General features: G+C 43.1%; 1 protein-coding gene across 1 annotated transcript in view; it reads left to right on the forward strand.

The window, feature by feature from the left end:
• Positions 1–4,906: 4,906 nt before the first annotated feature.
• The window catches only part of LOC311103150 (GTP cyclohydrolase 1), a 44,465-nt gene continuing 34,318 nt past the window's right edge, over positions 4,907–15,053 (forward strand). The window contains exon 1 of the mRNA XM_084144700.1: positions 4,907–5,433. Coding sequence (XP_084000826.1) covers positions 5,073–5,433 — 361 coding nt within the window. The 5' untranslated portion in view covers positions 4,907–5,072. The remainder of the gene's footprint in view (positions 5,434–15,053) is intronic.

Here is a 15,053-nt window from a genome sequence, read left to right on the forward strand (position 1 = left end):
TGCGGGGAGCAGGAACGGGCCGAGCCGGGCTGACGAAGCGCACCACTGACTTGGTGCGGGGAGCAGGAACAGACCGGACCGTACTGGGGACACACACCACTGGCCCTACACCGGGATCTGGAACGGGCCGGACCGGACTGGTAACACACCCCAGTACCTCTCGCCGTGCCTCTACACCTTCCATCCCCTCTTCGACCAGTGGCCCCCGTAACCTGGCGGCCTCCTCTGCCAACCCGCTGGACCGCTCTATCGCGGCCTCCTGCTGCCCCGACGTCGTGAGCCCCCCCCCTAAAAATTTTCTGGGGGTCTCTCCTCCCCGTGGGCCAGGCCTCTATAGTTCTCGCCCAACTCTCGCTCTTCTGCCTCCAACTCCCGCTATTCAGCTCCTCAATTGGCTTGACCCAGTCGAAGCTCTTCCTCCATTGTTCCCAAGTCCACTCTCTCTGCTCTTCACTCGGCTTGACCCAGTCGAGGCTGCCACGGAGATCTGCTAGGGATTTCCCTGGCGATGGCTCCTCGACTCGCTGCTTGGTCCAGTTGTGGTGGGATTTTCTGTCACGATCGTCGGTGAGAGAGGACCAAGGCGCAGCGTTGCAGGCAAACATACTCTTTATTTAGCGTCAAACGACCAAAACAACAAAACGATATCGTGACAGTTCACGGTCTAACACAAACCGACTGGAAACAAAATCCCACAAACACGAATGAAAAACAGACTGTTAAAATATGGCTCCCAATCAGAGACAACCAGCAACACCTGACACTCGTTGCCTCTGATTGCGAGCCACTCTGGCCAACATAGAAATAGCACCCATAGAAACAAAACACATTGAATCTACACACCCTGGCTCAACATAACAGTGTCCCCAGAGCCAGGGCGTGACAAAAAGGGTGTTTAGCCACATCAAGCCAATGCCTCCACACCTTCAGGGCTTGAACCACTGCTAACAGCTCCCTGTCCCCCACGTCATAATTGCGCTCCGCCGGACTGAGCTTCTTTGAATAGAAAGCACAGGGGCGGAGTTTTGGTGGCGTACCCGAGCGCTGAGACAGTACAGCACCGATCCCAGCCTCGGACGCATCCACTTCCACTTGGAACGCCAAAGAGGGATCCGGATGTGCCAGCACTGGAGCCGAGGGAAACAGGTCCTTCAGATGTCTAAAAGCCCTGTCCGCCTCAGCCGACCACTGCAGACGCACCGGACCCCCCTTTAGCAGGGAGGTAATGGGAACTGCTACCTGTCCAAAGCCCCGGATAAACCTCCGGTAGTAATTGGCAAAACCCAAGAACCGCTGCACTTCCTTCACCGTGGTGGGAGTCTGCCAATTACTGATTGTGGGAAATAATGACAAATATACCATAATTGCATCTGTCAAAAAGGTAAGCCTACCTCTTATTTCTTAAATAGGGCTCCAACAAAGCCCTCTTGTTGTTAGTAAATTAGCCAACTCAACTTTCAGCACCTGGCGCTGTCCATATTGATTTTAGAAATAGGTCCCCACAGGAGTGGTGGCTGCATATTATAACTAGCCTAATGTGTTTTCTCATATATACGAAAAATAAGTTGTTACTGTTCTTTGTGATAGGCCTATTTGAGCTAAATTAAATGAAATTGATTAAATTACTCTGCCCATGACAGTCATGCTAAGCATAGGGTTGTCTTATAAGATCTTACATTTCCATCTTATAAGATGGAAATAGCATGCACATGTAGATGTCATATAGACGTTCATGAAGGCGTTCATTGTCAGAAATGCAATAGTAAACTTACAAGTAAATTGACAATTGACGTGAACGTGTCGGCTGTTTGATGTCTAATAAAAATGAATGTGTCTCCATTGACAGTCTATTCATTCATGACTGTATCTTAGCAACAGTAGCTACAGTAGGCTCTTTTCTGGCTTGAATCACCCGTGATACAAGCACCTACTATGCTATTATGGCAGACAAGTACAAGGATGAATCCAAATGTAAACTAGTCGCTGTTTATTTATGATTTAGTCTAATGTTTTCATGCAAGCCTTGGTAGGACAGGCCTATATTTGTTTGATTCAAAGTGAGCTACTATATTCATACCCACCGTGATATTAGGCTATGATGATGATTTCATGTTTGTATTGTATTGTGTATGGCTGTTTTAATTTGTTAAAAGTGTGCATTAATTAAAACACTTTCAGGGCTTTGTATTTCTATTCTTCCTTGCTTGTGACATTATAATATTTCTCATTTTATCACTACACTTGTCTGCTGGTGTAGAATCTTTATTTCTCTCTCTTTCTCTCTCTCTCTCTCTCTCTCTCTCTCTCTCTCTCTCTCTCTCTCTCTCTCTGAATAAGTAGGTGATAGACATGTTGTGTATTTTCATTGTGTTTGTTTACTGTTGGACTCAGACAGTCAACCTGTTTTTTCAGCGGTGTTGTTGTAAGCTGAAAGCCGTGGTATATCAGACCATATACCATGGGTATGACAAAAAAAGTACTTTTACTGTTCTAATTACGTGGGTAACCCGTTTATAATAACAATAAGGCACCTCAGGGGTTTGTGGTGTATGGCCAATATACCAGGCTAAGGATTGTATCCAGGCACTCCACATTGTGTCGTGTTTAAGAACAGCCCTTGGCCAATATCACCCCCTCGTGCCTTATTGCTTAAATAATAAAGGGCTTGTTTGTCAATGTAAATTTGTGGTGTTTTTAGGTCACATTTGTCCTGTGTTATGTGTTAAATGATGCAATGTGATTGCACACATTTTCTCTTAAATATGTCGGGGTATCTTTGTTGTTGGCTCAGCCACTTTTACTTATTCCCAGTAACTCAGCAATTTCTGCCTACGCCTCTGCCTTCAAATATATATTTATTGATCTGTTGTACAACAGAGCTGTTTGTTACCCTAAAAACACAAATTCGTTTGTACCTTTTGTCAGAGTGCAAAAACTAAATTGTGTGGTAGCCTGTGATCCACTGTGGTTTCCTAACTATAAGTAAATAATGTTGTTTTATTTTTTTGAAAAACACACTGAAATATTGAAATATACACCTTTTCCAAAGATTGACGTGTGAATCATGTGATGTTAGGACTACATTTGACAACGTTGTTTATTATATGAATACATGATGGCATATATTTTACTTACAGTGGGGGAAAAAGTATTTAGTCAGCCACCAATTGTGCAAGTTCTCCCACTTAAAAAGATGAGAGAGGCCTGTAATTTTCGTCATAGGTACACGTCAACTATGACAGACAAATGGAGAATTTTTTCTCTCCAGAAAATCACATTGTAGGATTTTTAATGAATTTATTTGCAGATTATGGTGGAAAATAAGTATTTGGTCACCTACAAACAAGCAAGATTTCTGGCTCTCACAGACCTGTAACTTCATCTTTAAGAGGCTCCTCTGTCCTCCACTCATTACCTGTTTTAATGGCACCTGTTTGAACTTGTTATCAGTATAAAAGAAACCTGTCCACAACCTCAAACAGTCACACTCCAAACTCCACTATGGCCAAGACCAAAGAGCTGTCAAAGGACACCAGAAACAAAATTGTAGACCTGCACCAGGCTGGGAAGACTGAATCTGCAATAGGTAAGCAGCTTGGTTTGAAGAAATCAACTGTGGGAGCAATTATTAGGAAATGGAAGACATACAAGACCACTGATAATCTCCCTCGATCTGACGCAAGATCTCACCCCGTGGGGTCAAAATGATCACAAGAACGGTGAGCAAAAATCCCAGAACCACACGGGGGGACCTAGTGAATGACCTGCAGAGAGCTGGGACCAAAGTAACAAAGCCTACCATCAGTAACACACTACGCCGCCAGGGACTCAAATCCTGCAGTGCAAGACGTGTCCCCCTGCTTAAGCCAGTACATGTCCAGGCCCGTCTGAAGTTTGCTAGAGTGCATTTGGATGATCCAGAAGAGGATTGGGAGAATGTCATATGGTCAGATGAAACCAAAATAGAACTTTTTGGTAAAAACTCAACTTGTCGTGTTTGGAGGACAAAGAATGCTGAGTTGCATCCAAAGAACACCATACCTACTGTGAAGCATGGGGGTGGAAACATCATGCCTTGGGGCTGTTTTTCTGCAAAGGGACCAGGACGACTGATCCGTGTAAAGGAAAGAATGAATGGGGCCATGTATCGTGAGATTTTGAGTGAAAACCTCCTTCCATCAGCAAGGGCATTGAATATGAACCGTGGCTGGGTCTTTCAGCATGACAATGATCCCAAACACACCACCCGGGCAATGAAGGAGTGGCTTCGTAAGAAGCATTTCAAGGTCCTGGAGTGGCCTAGCCAGTCTCCAGCTCTCAACCCCATAGAACATCTTTGGAGGGAGTTGAAAGTCCGTGTTGCCCAGCGACAGCCCCAAAACATCACTGCTCTAGAGGAGATCTGCATGGAGGAATGGGCCAAAATACCAGCAACAGTGTGTGAAAACCTTGTGAAGACTTACAGAAAACGTTTGACCTGTGTCATTGCCAACAAAGGGTATATAACAAAGTATTGAGAAACTTTTGTTATTGACCCAATACTTATTTTCCACCATAATTTGCAAATAAATTCATAAAAAATCCTACAATGTGATTTTCTGGATTATTTTTTCTCATTTTGTCTGTCATAGTTGACGTGTACCTATGATGAACATTACAGGCCTCTCTCATCTTTTTAAGTGGGAGAACTTGCACAATTGGTGGCTGACTAAATACTTTTTTCCCCACTGTAGCTAAATATTGAATATCATGATTACCTGTGGCATGGGCATATTCGGATCCATACAGAATTCGAGCAGAGTGCGTGTCCTGCATCCGCTTACCACTGACAGAACGTGACGTACTCAAAATGGTCGACCAATAGAAATGCACAAGGATTATATATTTATAATGCCAGTCGGTACTACCAACGCGTGTGTGCTTCAAGTAATTTTACAAGTTCAGCTGCCGGCAGTGTACTAGGTAGGTGCACCCTAAACAAAGCGGCGTCCGCGAAGCGAGAACACTGGAAAGCGCATCCTCCAAGACAGAGAAAAAGTGAAAGTGAAGGGACCTCTCGTCAATTCTGAACTATGGAGCGCTCAAAACAGAGTCACGACAATCAAGATGACAGTAGACCGACAACAAACGAAAGTTCTCTAAACGGACACTTTGACGGCTTGGTAAAAAAAGACACCCGGAATGTGGGATGTCAAGGGACTGCCGGTGAGTCGAGTTCGCACACAGGGTCGTCAGTCGTGGAAAGCTGGAAGCATGAGCGCACCCGAAGTATAGAAGACAACGAGATGAGCTTGCCTAGTCTGGCAGCTGCCTACACCACTATTATCCGTGGGCTCGGAGAAGACCCGCAAAGACAGGGACTTCTCAAAACTCCGTGGAGAGCCGCGACTGCGATGCAGTTCTTCACAAAGGGCTACCAGGAGAAAATAATAGGTGAGTCAGTTCAGAATGCCCTTTTCCTAAGTTGTCAACACTCAAATATTGTCAACAATTTCATATGTTGTCAAAAAAAGTGACATGGATCATAAATTTCACCTTTTAATTTACCTGAGATTTACAGGTGGTATTTAGATGTCATTGACTTGGTTACCTAACTCTCATCTAAGACCTCTGTTTTGAGAGGATAAATATGCTAATATAACATTTATGGTGCTGATCTGACCATTACACATCTATATATATATACTGAACAAAAATATAAACGCAACATGCAACCATTTAAAAGATTTTACTGAGTTACAGTTCATATAAGGAAATCAGTCAATTGAAATAAATAAATGAGGCCCTAATCTATAGATTTCACATGACTGGGAATACAGATATGCGTCTGTTGGTCACAGGTAGGGGCGTGGATCAGAAAACCAGTCAGTATCTGTTGTGACCACCATTTGCCTCATGCAGAGCGACACATCTCCTTCGCATAGAGTTGATCAGGCTGTTGATTGTGGCCTGTGGAATGTTGTCCCACTCCTCTTCAATGGTTGTGCGAAGTTGCTGTATATTGGCGGGAACTGGAACACGCTGTTGTACACTTGGATCCAGAGCATCCCAAACATGCTCAATGGGTGACATGTCTGATGAGTATGCAGGCCCTGGAAAAACTTCAGCATCCAGGAATTGTGTACAGATCCTTGCGACATGGGGCCGTGCATTGTCATGCTGAAACATGAGGTGATGGTGGAGGATGAATGGCACGACAATGGGCCTCAGGATCTTGTCACGGTATCTTTGTGCATTCAAATTTCCATCGATAAAATGCAATTGTGTTCGATGTCCGTGTTATGCCTGCCCATACCATAACCCCACCGCCACCATGGGGCACTCTGTTCACAACGTTGACATCCCCAAACCATTCGCCAACACAACGCCATACACGTGATCTGTGGTTGTGAGGCCGGTTGGACGTACTGACAAATTCTCTAAAACGATGTTGGAGGTGGCTTATGGTAGAGAAATAAATATTCAATTCTCTGGCAACAACTCTGGTGGTAATTCCTGCAGTCAGCATGCAAATTGCACACTCCCACAAAACTTGAGACATCTGTGACATTGTGTTGTGTGACAAAACTGCACATTTTCAAGTGGCCTTTTATTGTCTCCAGCACAAGGTGCACCTGTATAATGACCATGCTGTTTAATCAGCTTCTTGATATATGGCACAACTGTACAGTGGATGTATTATCTTGGCAAAGGATAAATGTTCACTCACAGGGATGTAATCAAATTTGTGCACAATGTTTTTGAGAAATAAACTTTTTGTGCACATTGGAACATTTCTGGGAACTTTTCAGGTCATGAAAAATGGGACCAACATTTTACATGTTGCGTTTATATTTTTGTTCAGTGTATATATATATATATATATATATATATATATATATATATATATATATATATAAACACTCACAGGACAAAACTTTGCTGAGTTGCACAATGTTCTATACAATGTTCAGTATAAGAGCTACAGAATTGTAAATAATTATTGGCACTGGAGAGACCGAATTCACTCAAATAATAATCATAATAATATTAAATTGACCAATGACCATTGTATGTGATTTAGGCAGTCAAGTACAAAAAGAGTGCATAAAGAAGGAAGGATGCACAGTTTATTATGTTCATCAAGTAGCCTAACCCTACTAGAAATATGGTGTTGTATCTAATATTCTCAATTGATGCACTTTCCCCCATCCGTCTGTGAAATCCCCCTTTCTACGCAATATCCCCATCCTTACAAAATAAATCACGTGCACATCCAGGCTCAACAAATCCCCTGGTTATCCTGACCAAACCATATTGGTTCCTTTTTCCACAGTTGGGACTGTTTTAGTGGTGGAGCTGGGGAGCTGCCCCTCACAATATTATTACCCCTCACCCTCCATTCCTCCTCCTCCTCCAACCTCCTCCTCCTCCTCCTCCTCCTCCTCCTCCTCCTCCTCCTCCTCCCCCTCTCATCTGGAGTTGGTTTCATGTGGAGCACTTTGAGGTTCAGTGTAATACATTTTGAGAGAGAGACACACACAAGGAATGTGTTAGTAGCACTCTCTCACTCTCCCTAGCTGAAAAACATGCATCTGGAATAGCTTGAGAATGCTTGGACCCTGCCTGGTCTATATGTATGTACTCAATGTTCTTTCCCCCTTGTTTGAGGTATGTGTTGTTTGGGTGGGGGGTGGTATGGGAACGTGAGGGGGCGAACCAAACTGTAAACACGCAAAACGTGAAGAGTCATGATGATATAATGTGTGTGTTCAGCACAGACATCAGTTGTGGTCTTCTCCCCCTTTTTGATTGGCTCTTATTTTGCACCACCCCTTTGTTTAAGCGTGCAATGCGGGAGCTTGCACATGCCATGCGTGTCGTGCGTGTGTATGTGTGTGTGCACATGTGTGTCTTCATGTGTGTCTTCAATAGGGCCGGGACTATACCAGTATCGCAATACGCGTTAGTATCGTGGCAAGGAAACAAAACAGTGTAATGGGAAACAAACATCATTATGTTGTCATCCAGAGTCACATTTATTTATTTTCCAAGCTATAGCACACAATATTGAAAATACAGCAGGTTTTTAAAGGAGCAAAGAATTTGGTCTGCTTCGTGTAATTTTTTTGGTCATGTTTTTTTTTTAGATACTGGTGTCGTCCCGGCCCTAGTCTTCATGTGTGCATGTGTGTGTTTGTGTGTGTTTGTGTGTGTGCATATGAGTGACTCATGGATGAGTGCCCAGGGCATACAGTGAGTGTGAATAATGCAGGACTGGGTCTTCTTACTCCTACAGTGGACACACACACACACACTCTCTTTGTAAAAATTCTCACTTAGTCACAGAATTTCCATTAAAATCCCTTGATGCTGACCAAGACTTGTCATTTCCATGTGCTAATAAAAACATTCACTCATGTTTGATGTGCAAGACAGGGTGTGTAAAGTAATGAAAATCTAGCCCTATGATGCTCTCTGTCCTTATTCTTTTCATATAGTGCATTATACAGTTTGGTTTATAAGGCCTGGTCATAATGCCCTATGAATCTAGTTGCTTATTCATTGTTTATCTATATGCTTATGAGCAGTTATTAGCACCTATGTCATGCATGATGCATAGCTCATAAGGTGTTATAAATGTGCTTATAATACATTATGAAGTGGGTATTCATAGGAAGTGTTACTGTTCATATTTATATGTGATGCTATGTGCTTATAATGCATTATGAAGATGGTATTCATGTGTTACTGTTCATATTTATGTATGATGCTATGCGCTTATAAAGCATTATTTAGAAATTATTCATAGAAAGTGTTACCGTTTATATTTATGTATGATGCTATCAACAAACATGACATTCCAAGAAAAACCTGAATGACAGATCCTTCAGAACTGCATTTGAACAGAGGCGGTAAGCAATATGCATGGTCCCTCCTTTCACCTAATTAGGAGGTATCCTTCCATGTGGACTAGGAGCCATTCATTGAGAATGAGTGGGAGGATGTGTAATACTGTCATTATCTCAGTCACTTGGGAAGAGTGGCCTCAAGCCTTTCATGTCCTCATTAGGTGTTGACGTGAAGGGGCAGGGGGAGGACAGCACTCCTTCAGGGGGTTGAGATAGAGAAAGACAAAGGGAAACGGATAGACAGGAGAGAGCAAGACAGGGAAAGGGAGAGACTGTGAAATGGGCACGGAGAGGAGAGGAGAGGATGAGAGGGAAAGGGAGAGACTGTGAAATGGGCACGGAGAGGAGAGGAGAGGATGAGAGGGAAAGGGAGAGCGTGAGAAAGCTGAGTGCGCGCCAACACGGCCACCAGCTCTCTCAACCCCTCTGCTTGACATCGAACAATTTGAGGGGTAACCATAGAGACTCATTGTGTGTGTATGTGGTTGTTTGTGTAGGTGTCATAATGTTTGTGGTTGTGTGTGTGCATGTGTGCCTGCGTGCGTGTGTGTGTTTGTGATTGTGTGTGTTTGTCGTAGATGATTTGGGGAGATGCTGATTTGGTTTCCTGTTCTTTTCCTGTGGCCCTGTCACGTGACATGCAGTGTGTGTGTGTGTGTGTGTGTGTGCATGTGTGCGTGCGTGTACAGTGCCTAAAGAAAGTATTCAGACCCCTTGACCTTTTCCACATTTTGTTATGTTACTGCCTTATTCTAAAATGGAGTAAATACAAAAAAATCCTCGGCAATCTACACACTATACCCCATAATAACAAAGAGAAAACAGTTTTTTGAAATCTTTGCAAATTTATTCAAATAAAAAAAAGGAAAACCTTATTTACATAAGTATTGAGCCCCTTTGCTATGAGAATCGAAATTGAGCTCAGCTGCACAGAACCCACTCACATACACTACATTCGCCCACACACGCATACCGACACGCACACACACTTTTACACTCATCATTTGCTGCTGCTACTCTGTTCTTTATTGTACTCTTATTATTATTATCTATCCTGATGCCTAGTCACTTTACCCTGCCTTCATGTACAGTGCATTCGGAAAGTATTCAGACCCCTTGACTTTTTCCACATTTTGTTACGTTACAGCCTTATTCTAAAATGGATTAAATAGGTTTTTTCCCTCATCAATCTACACACAATACCCCATAATGACAAAGCGAAAACATGTTTTTAGAAATTTTTGCAAATGTATATAAAACAAATAATAATAATTTTTATATAAGTATTCAGACCCTTTGCTATGAGACTCGAAATTGAGCTCAGGTGCATCCTGTTTCCATTGATCATCCTTGATGTTTCTACAACTTGATTAGAGTCCACCTGTGGTAAATTCAATTGATTGGACATGATTTGGAAAGGCACACACCTGTCTATATAAGGTCCCACAGTTGACAGTGCATGTCAGAACAAAAGCCATGAGGTCGAGACAGGATTGTGTCGAGGCACAGATCTGGGGAAGGGTACCAAAAAAATCCTGCTGCATTAAAGGTCCCCAAGAACACAGTGACCTTCATTATTCTTAAATGGAAAATGTTTGGAACCACCAAGATTATTCCTAGAGCTGGCCGCCCGGCCAAACTGAGCAATCGGGGGAGAATGGCCTTGGTCAGGGAGGTAACCAAGAACCTGATGGTCACTCTAACAGAGCTCCAGAGTTCCTCTGTGGAGATGGGAGAACCTTCCAGAAGGACAACCATATCTGCAGCACTCCACCAATCAGGCCTTTATGGTAGAGTGGCCAGACGGAAGCCACTCCTCAGTAAAAGGCACATGAAAGGCCGCTTGGAGTTTGCCAAAAGGCACCTAAAGGACTCTCAGACCATGAGAAACAAGATTCTCTGGTCTGATGAAACCAAGATTGAACTCTTTGGCCTGAATGCCAAGAGTCACGTCTGGAGGAAACCTGGCACCATCCCTACGGTGAAGCATGGTGGTGGCAGCATCATGCTGTGGGCATGTTTTTCAGAGGCAGGGACTGGGAGACTAGTCAGGATCGAGGCAAAGATGAACGGAGCAAAGTACAGAGAGATCCTTGATGAAAACCTGCTCCAGAGCGCTCAGGACCTCAGACTGGGGGCAAAGGTTCACCTTCCAACAGGACAACGACCCTAAGCACACAGCCTTTACAATGCAGGAGTGGCTTCGGGACAAGTCTCAATGTCCTTGAGTGGTCCAGCTAGAGCCCGGACATGAACCCGATCGAACATCTCTGGAGAGACCTGAAAATAGCTGTGCAGCAACGCTCCCCATCCAACCTGACAGAGCTTGAGAGGATCTGCAGAGATGAATGGGAGAAACTCTCCAAATATAGGTGTGCCAAGCTTCATACCCAAGAAGACAATGCGGTAATCACTGCCAAAGGTGCTTCAACAAAGTATTGAGTAAAGGGTCTGAATACTTATGTAAATGTGATATTTCAGTTTTTTATTTTTAATAAATTAGCAAAGATTTCTAAAAAGCAGTTTTTGCTTTGTCATTATGGGGTATTGTGTGTAAATTGATGAGGTGAAAATAAGCTATTTAATCCATTTTAGAATAAGGCTGTAACGTAACAAAATGTTGAAAAACTAAAGGGGTCTGAATACTTTCTGAAGGCACTGTATGTGTGTGTGAGCGCATGTGTGTATGTTGAGTGAGGTGGGGGTGTTTGTAGAGGACCAGACTGGTGACGGGTAACTGCTCTCTGAACAGCTGCTGCCCTCAGGTTGGAGAGACGGTCTGGGGAAGATGCTCCATTCATCAGTAGGGACATTTGTAGAACTGCTCGAGTAGCACTGTTCCTTTAAGCACTGTCAAAGATTATAATCGATTGATAACAATGTACTTAATGACTCCCTTCTTATCTACTGAATGTACGTGTCAGAGAGCAGTAAATCTATTAAATTCATGCCAAAGACCTGTGTCAGTCAACTAAAACTTTTCAACTTGAATTGTCAATGAAGGAAAACATTATAAATCGTTATTGCCCCATTATTGATTGCATATACAATGCCTTCAGAAAGTTTTCACACCTATACACAATACCCCATAATGTCAAAGTGGAATTATGCTTTTAGAATTTTTTACTAATTAATAACAAATGAAAAGCTGAAATGTCTTGAGTCAATAAGTATTCAACCCCTTTGTTATGGCAAGCCTAAATAAGTTCAGGAGTAAAAATTTGCTTAACAAGTCACATAATAAGTTACCCACACATACAATTATCTGTAAGATCACTCAGTTGAGTATTGAATTTCTATCATAGATTCAACCACAAAGACCAGGGAGTTTTTACAATGCCTCGCAAAGAAGGGCACCTATTGGTAGATGAAAAAAACAAAACAAGAAAACAGACATGTCAAATCGGAAGGCCTGTTGTCTGGACCTATGGCAGTCTCTATGGGGGTGCCACAGGGTTCAATTCTTGGGCCGACTCTTTTCTCCGTGTATATCAATGATGTCGCTCTTGCTGCTGGTGACTCTCAGATCCACCTCTACGCAGACGACACCATTTTGTATACATCTGGCCCTTCATTGGACACTGTGTTAACAAACCTCCAAACGAGCTTCAATGCCATACAACACTCCTTCAGTAGCCTCCAACTGCTCTTAAACACTAGTAAAACTAAATGCATGCTCTTCAATCGAACGCTGCTGGCACCCGCCCACCCGACTAGAATCACCACTCTCGACGGGTCTGACCTAGAGTATGTGGACAACTACAAATACCTAGGTGTCTGGTTAGACTGTAAACTCTCCTTCCAGACTCACATTAAGAATCTCCAATCCAAAGTTAAATCTAGAATCGGCTTCCTATTTCGCAACAAAGCCTCCTTCACTCATGCTGCCAAACATGCCCTCGTAAAACTGACTATCCTACCGATCCTTGACTTCGGCAATGTCATTTACAAAATAGCCTCCAACACTCTACTCAGCAAATTGGATGTAGTCTATCACAGTGCCATCCGTTTTGTCTCCAAAGCCCCATACACTACCCACCACTGTGACCTGTACGCTCTTGTTGGCTGGTCCTCACTACATGTTCGTCGTCAAACCCACTGGCTCCAGGCCATCTATAAATCACTGCTAGGCAAATCCCCGCCTTATCTTAGCTCATTGGTCACCATAGCAGCACCCACCCGTAGTCTGCGCTCCAGCAGGTATATCTCACTGGTCATTCCCAAAGCCAACACCTCCTTTGGCCGCCATTCCTTCCAGTTCTCTGCTGCCAATGACTGGAACGAATTGCAAAAATCTCTGAAGCTGGAGACTCTTATCTCCCTCACTAACTTTAAGCATCAGTTGTCAGCGCACCTTACCGATCACTGCACCTGTACACAGCCCATCTGAAATTAGCCCACCCAACTACCTCATCCCTATATTGTTATTTATTTTGCTCTTTTGCACCCCAGTATCTCTATTTGCACATAATCTCTTGCACATCTAGCATTCCAGTGTTAATATTAATTGTAATTATTTTGCACTATAGCCTATTTATTGCCTTACCTCCATAACTTGCTACATTTGCACACACTGTATATATATTTTCTGTTGTATTTTTTGACTTTATGTTTTTTTTACCCCATATGTAACTCTGTGTTGTTGTTTTTATCGCACTGCTTTGCTTTATCTTGGCCAGGTCGCAGTTGTAAATGAGAACTTGTTCTCAACTGGCTTACCTGGTTAAATAAAGGTGAAATAAAATAAATAAAAAACATTAAACATCCCATTGAGCATGGTGAAGTTATTCATTACACTTTGGTGGTTGCATCATGTTATGGGTATGCTTATAATCATTAAGGACTGGGGAGCTTTTCAGGATAAAAAATCTATGTAATGGAGCTAAGCACAGACAAAATCCTAGAGGAAAACCTGGTTCAGTCTGCTTTCCACCAGACACTGGGAGATGAATTCACCTTTCAGCAGGACTATAACCTAAAACACAAGGCCAAATCTACACTGGAGTTGCTTACAAAGAAGACAGTGAACAATCCTGAGTGGCCGAGTTAGAGGTTTGACTTAAATCTACTTGACAATCTATGGCAAGACCTGAAAATGGTTGTCTAGCAATGATCAACAACAAATTTGACAGAGCTTGAAGAATTTTGATAAAATAATCAGCAAATGTTGCACAATCCAGGTGTGGAAAGCTCTTAGAGACTTACCCAGAAAGTTTCACAGCTGTCATCGCTGCAAAAGGTGCTTCTACACAGTATTGACAGCGTTGTGAATACTTACAGTGGGGAGAACAAGTATTTGATACACTGCCGATTTTGCAGGTTTTCCTACTTACAAAGCATGTAGAGGTCTGTAAGTTTTATCATAGGTACACTTCAACTGTGAGAGACGGAATCTAAAACAAAAATCCAGAAAATCACATTGTATGATTTTTAAGTAATGAATTTACATTTTATTGCATGACATAAGTATTTGATCACCTACCAACCAGTAAGAATTCCGGCTCTCACAGACCTGTTAGTTTTTCTTTAAGAAGCCCTCCTGTTCTCCACTCATTACCTGTATTAACTGCACCTGTTTGAACTCATTACCTGTATAAAAGACACCTGTCCACACACTCAATCAAACAGACTCCAACCTCTTCACAATGGCCAAGACCAGAGAGCTGTGTAAGGACATCAGGGATAAAATTGTAGACCTGCACAAGGCTGGGATGGGCTACAGGACAATAGGCAAGCAGCTTGGTGAGAAGGCAACAACTGTTGGTGCAATTATTAGAAAATGGAAGAAGTTCAAGATGACGGTCAATCACCTTCGGTCTGGGGCTCCATGCAAGATCTCACCTCGTGGGCCATCAATGATGTTGAGGAAGGTGAGGGATCAGCCCAGAACTACACAGCAGTACCTGGTCAATGACCTGAAGAGAGCTGGGACCACAGTCTCAAAGAAAACCATTAGTAACACACAAAGCCGTCATGGATTAAAATCCTGCAGCGCACGCAAGGTCCCCCTGCTCAAGCCAGCGCATGTCCAGGCCCGTCTGAAGTTTGCCAATGACCATCTGGATGATCCAGAGGAGGAATGGGAGAAGGTCATGTGGTCTGATGAGACAAAAATAGAGCTTTTTGGTCTAAACTCCACTCGCCGTGTTTGGAGGAAGAAGA

The sequence above is a fragment of the Coregonus lavaretus genome (assembly GCF_964263955.1).
Source record: "Coregonus lavaretus genome assembly, chromosome: 27".
In the NCBI taxonomy this organism is placed as follows: Eukaryota; Metazoa; Chordata; class Actinopteri; order Salmoniformes; family Salmonidae; genus Coregonus; species Coregonus lavaretus.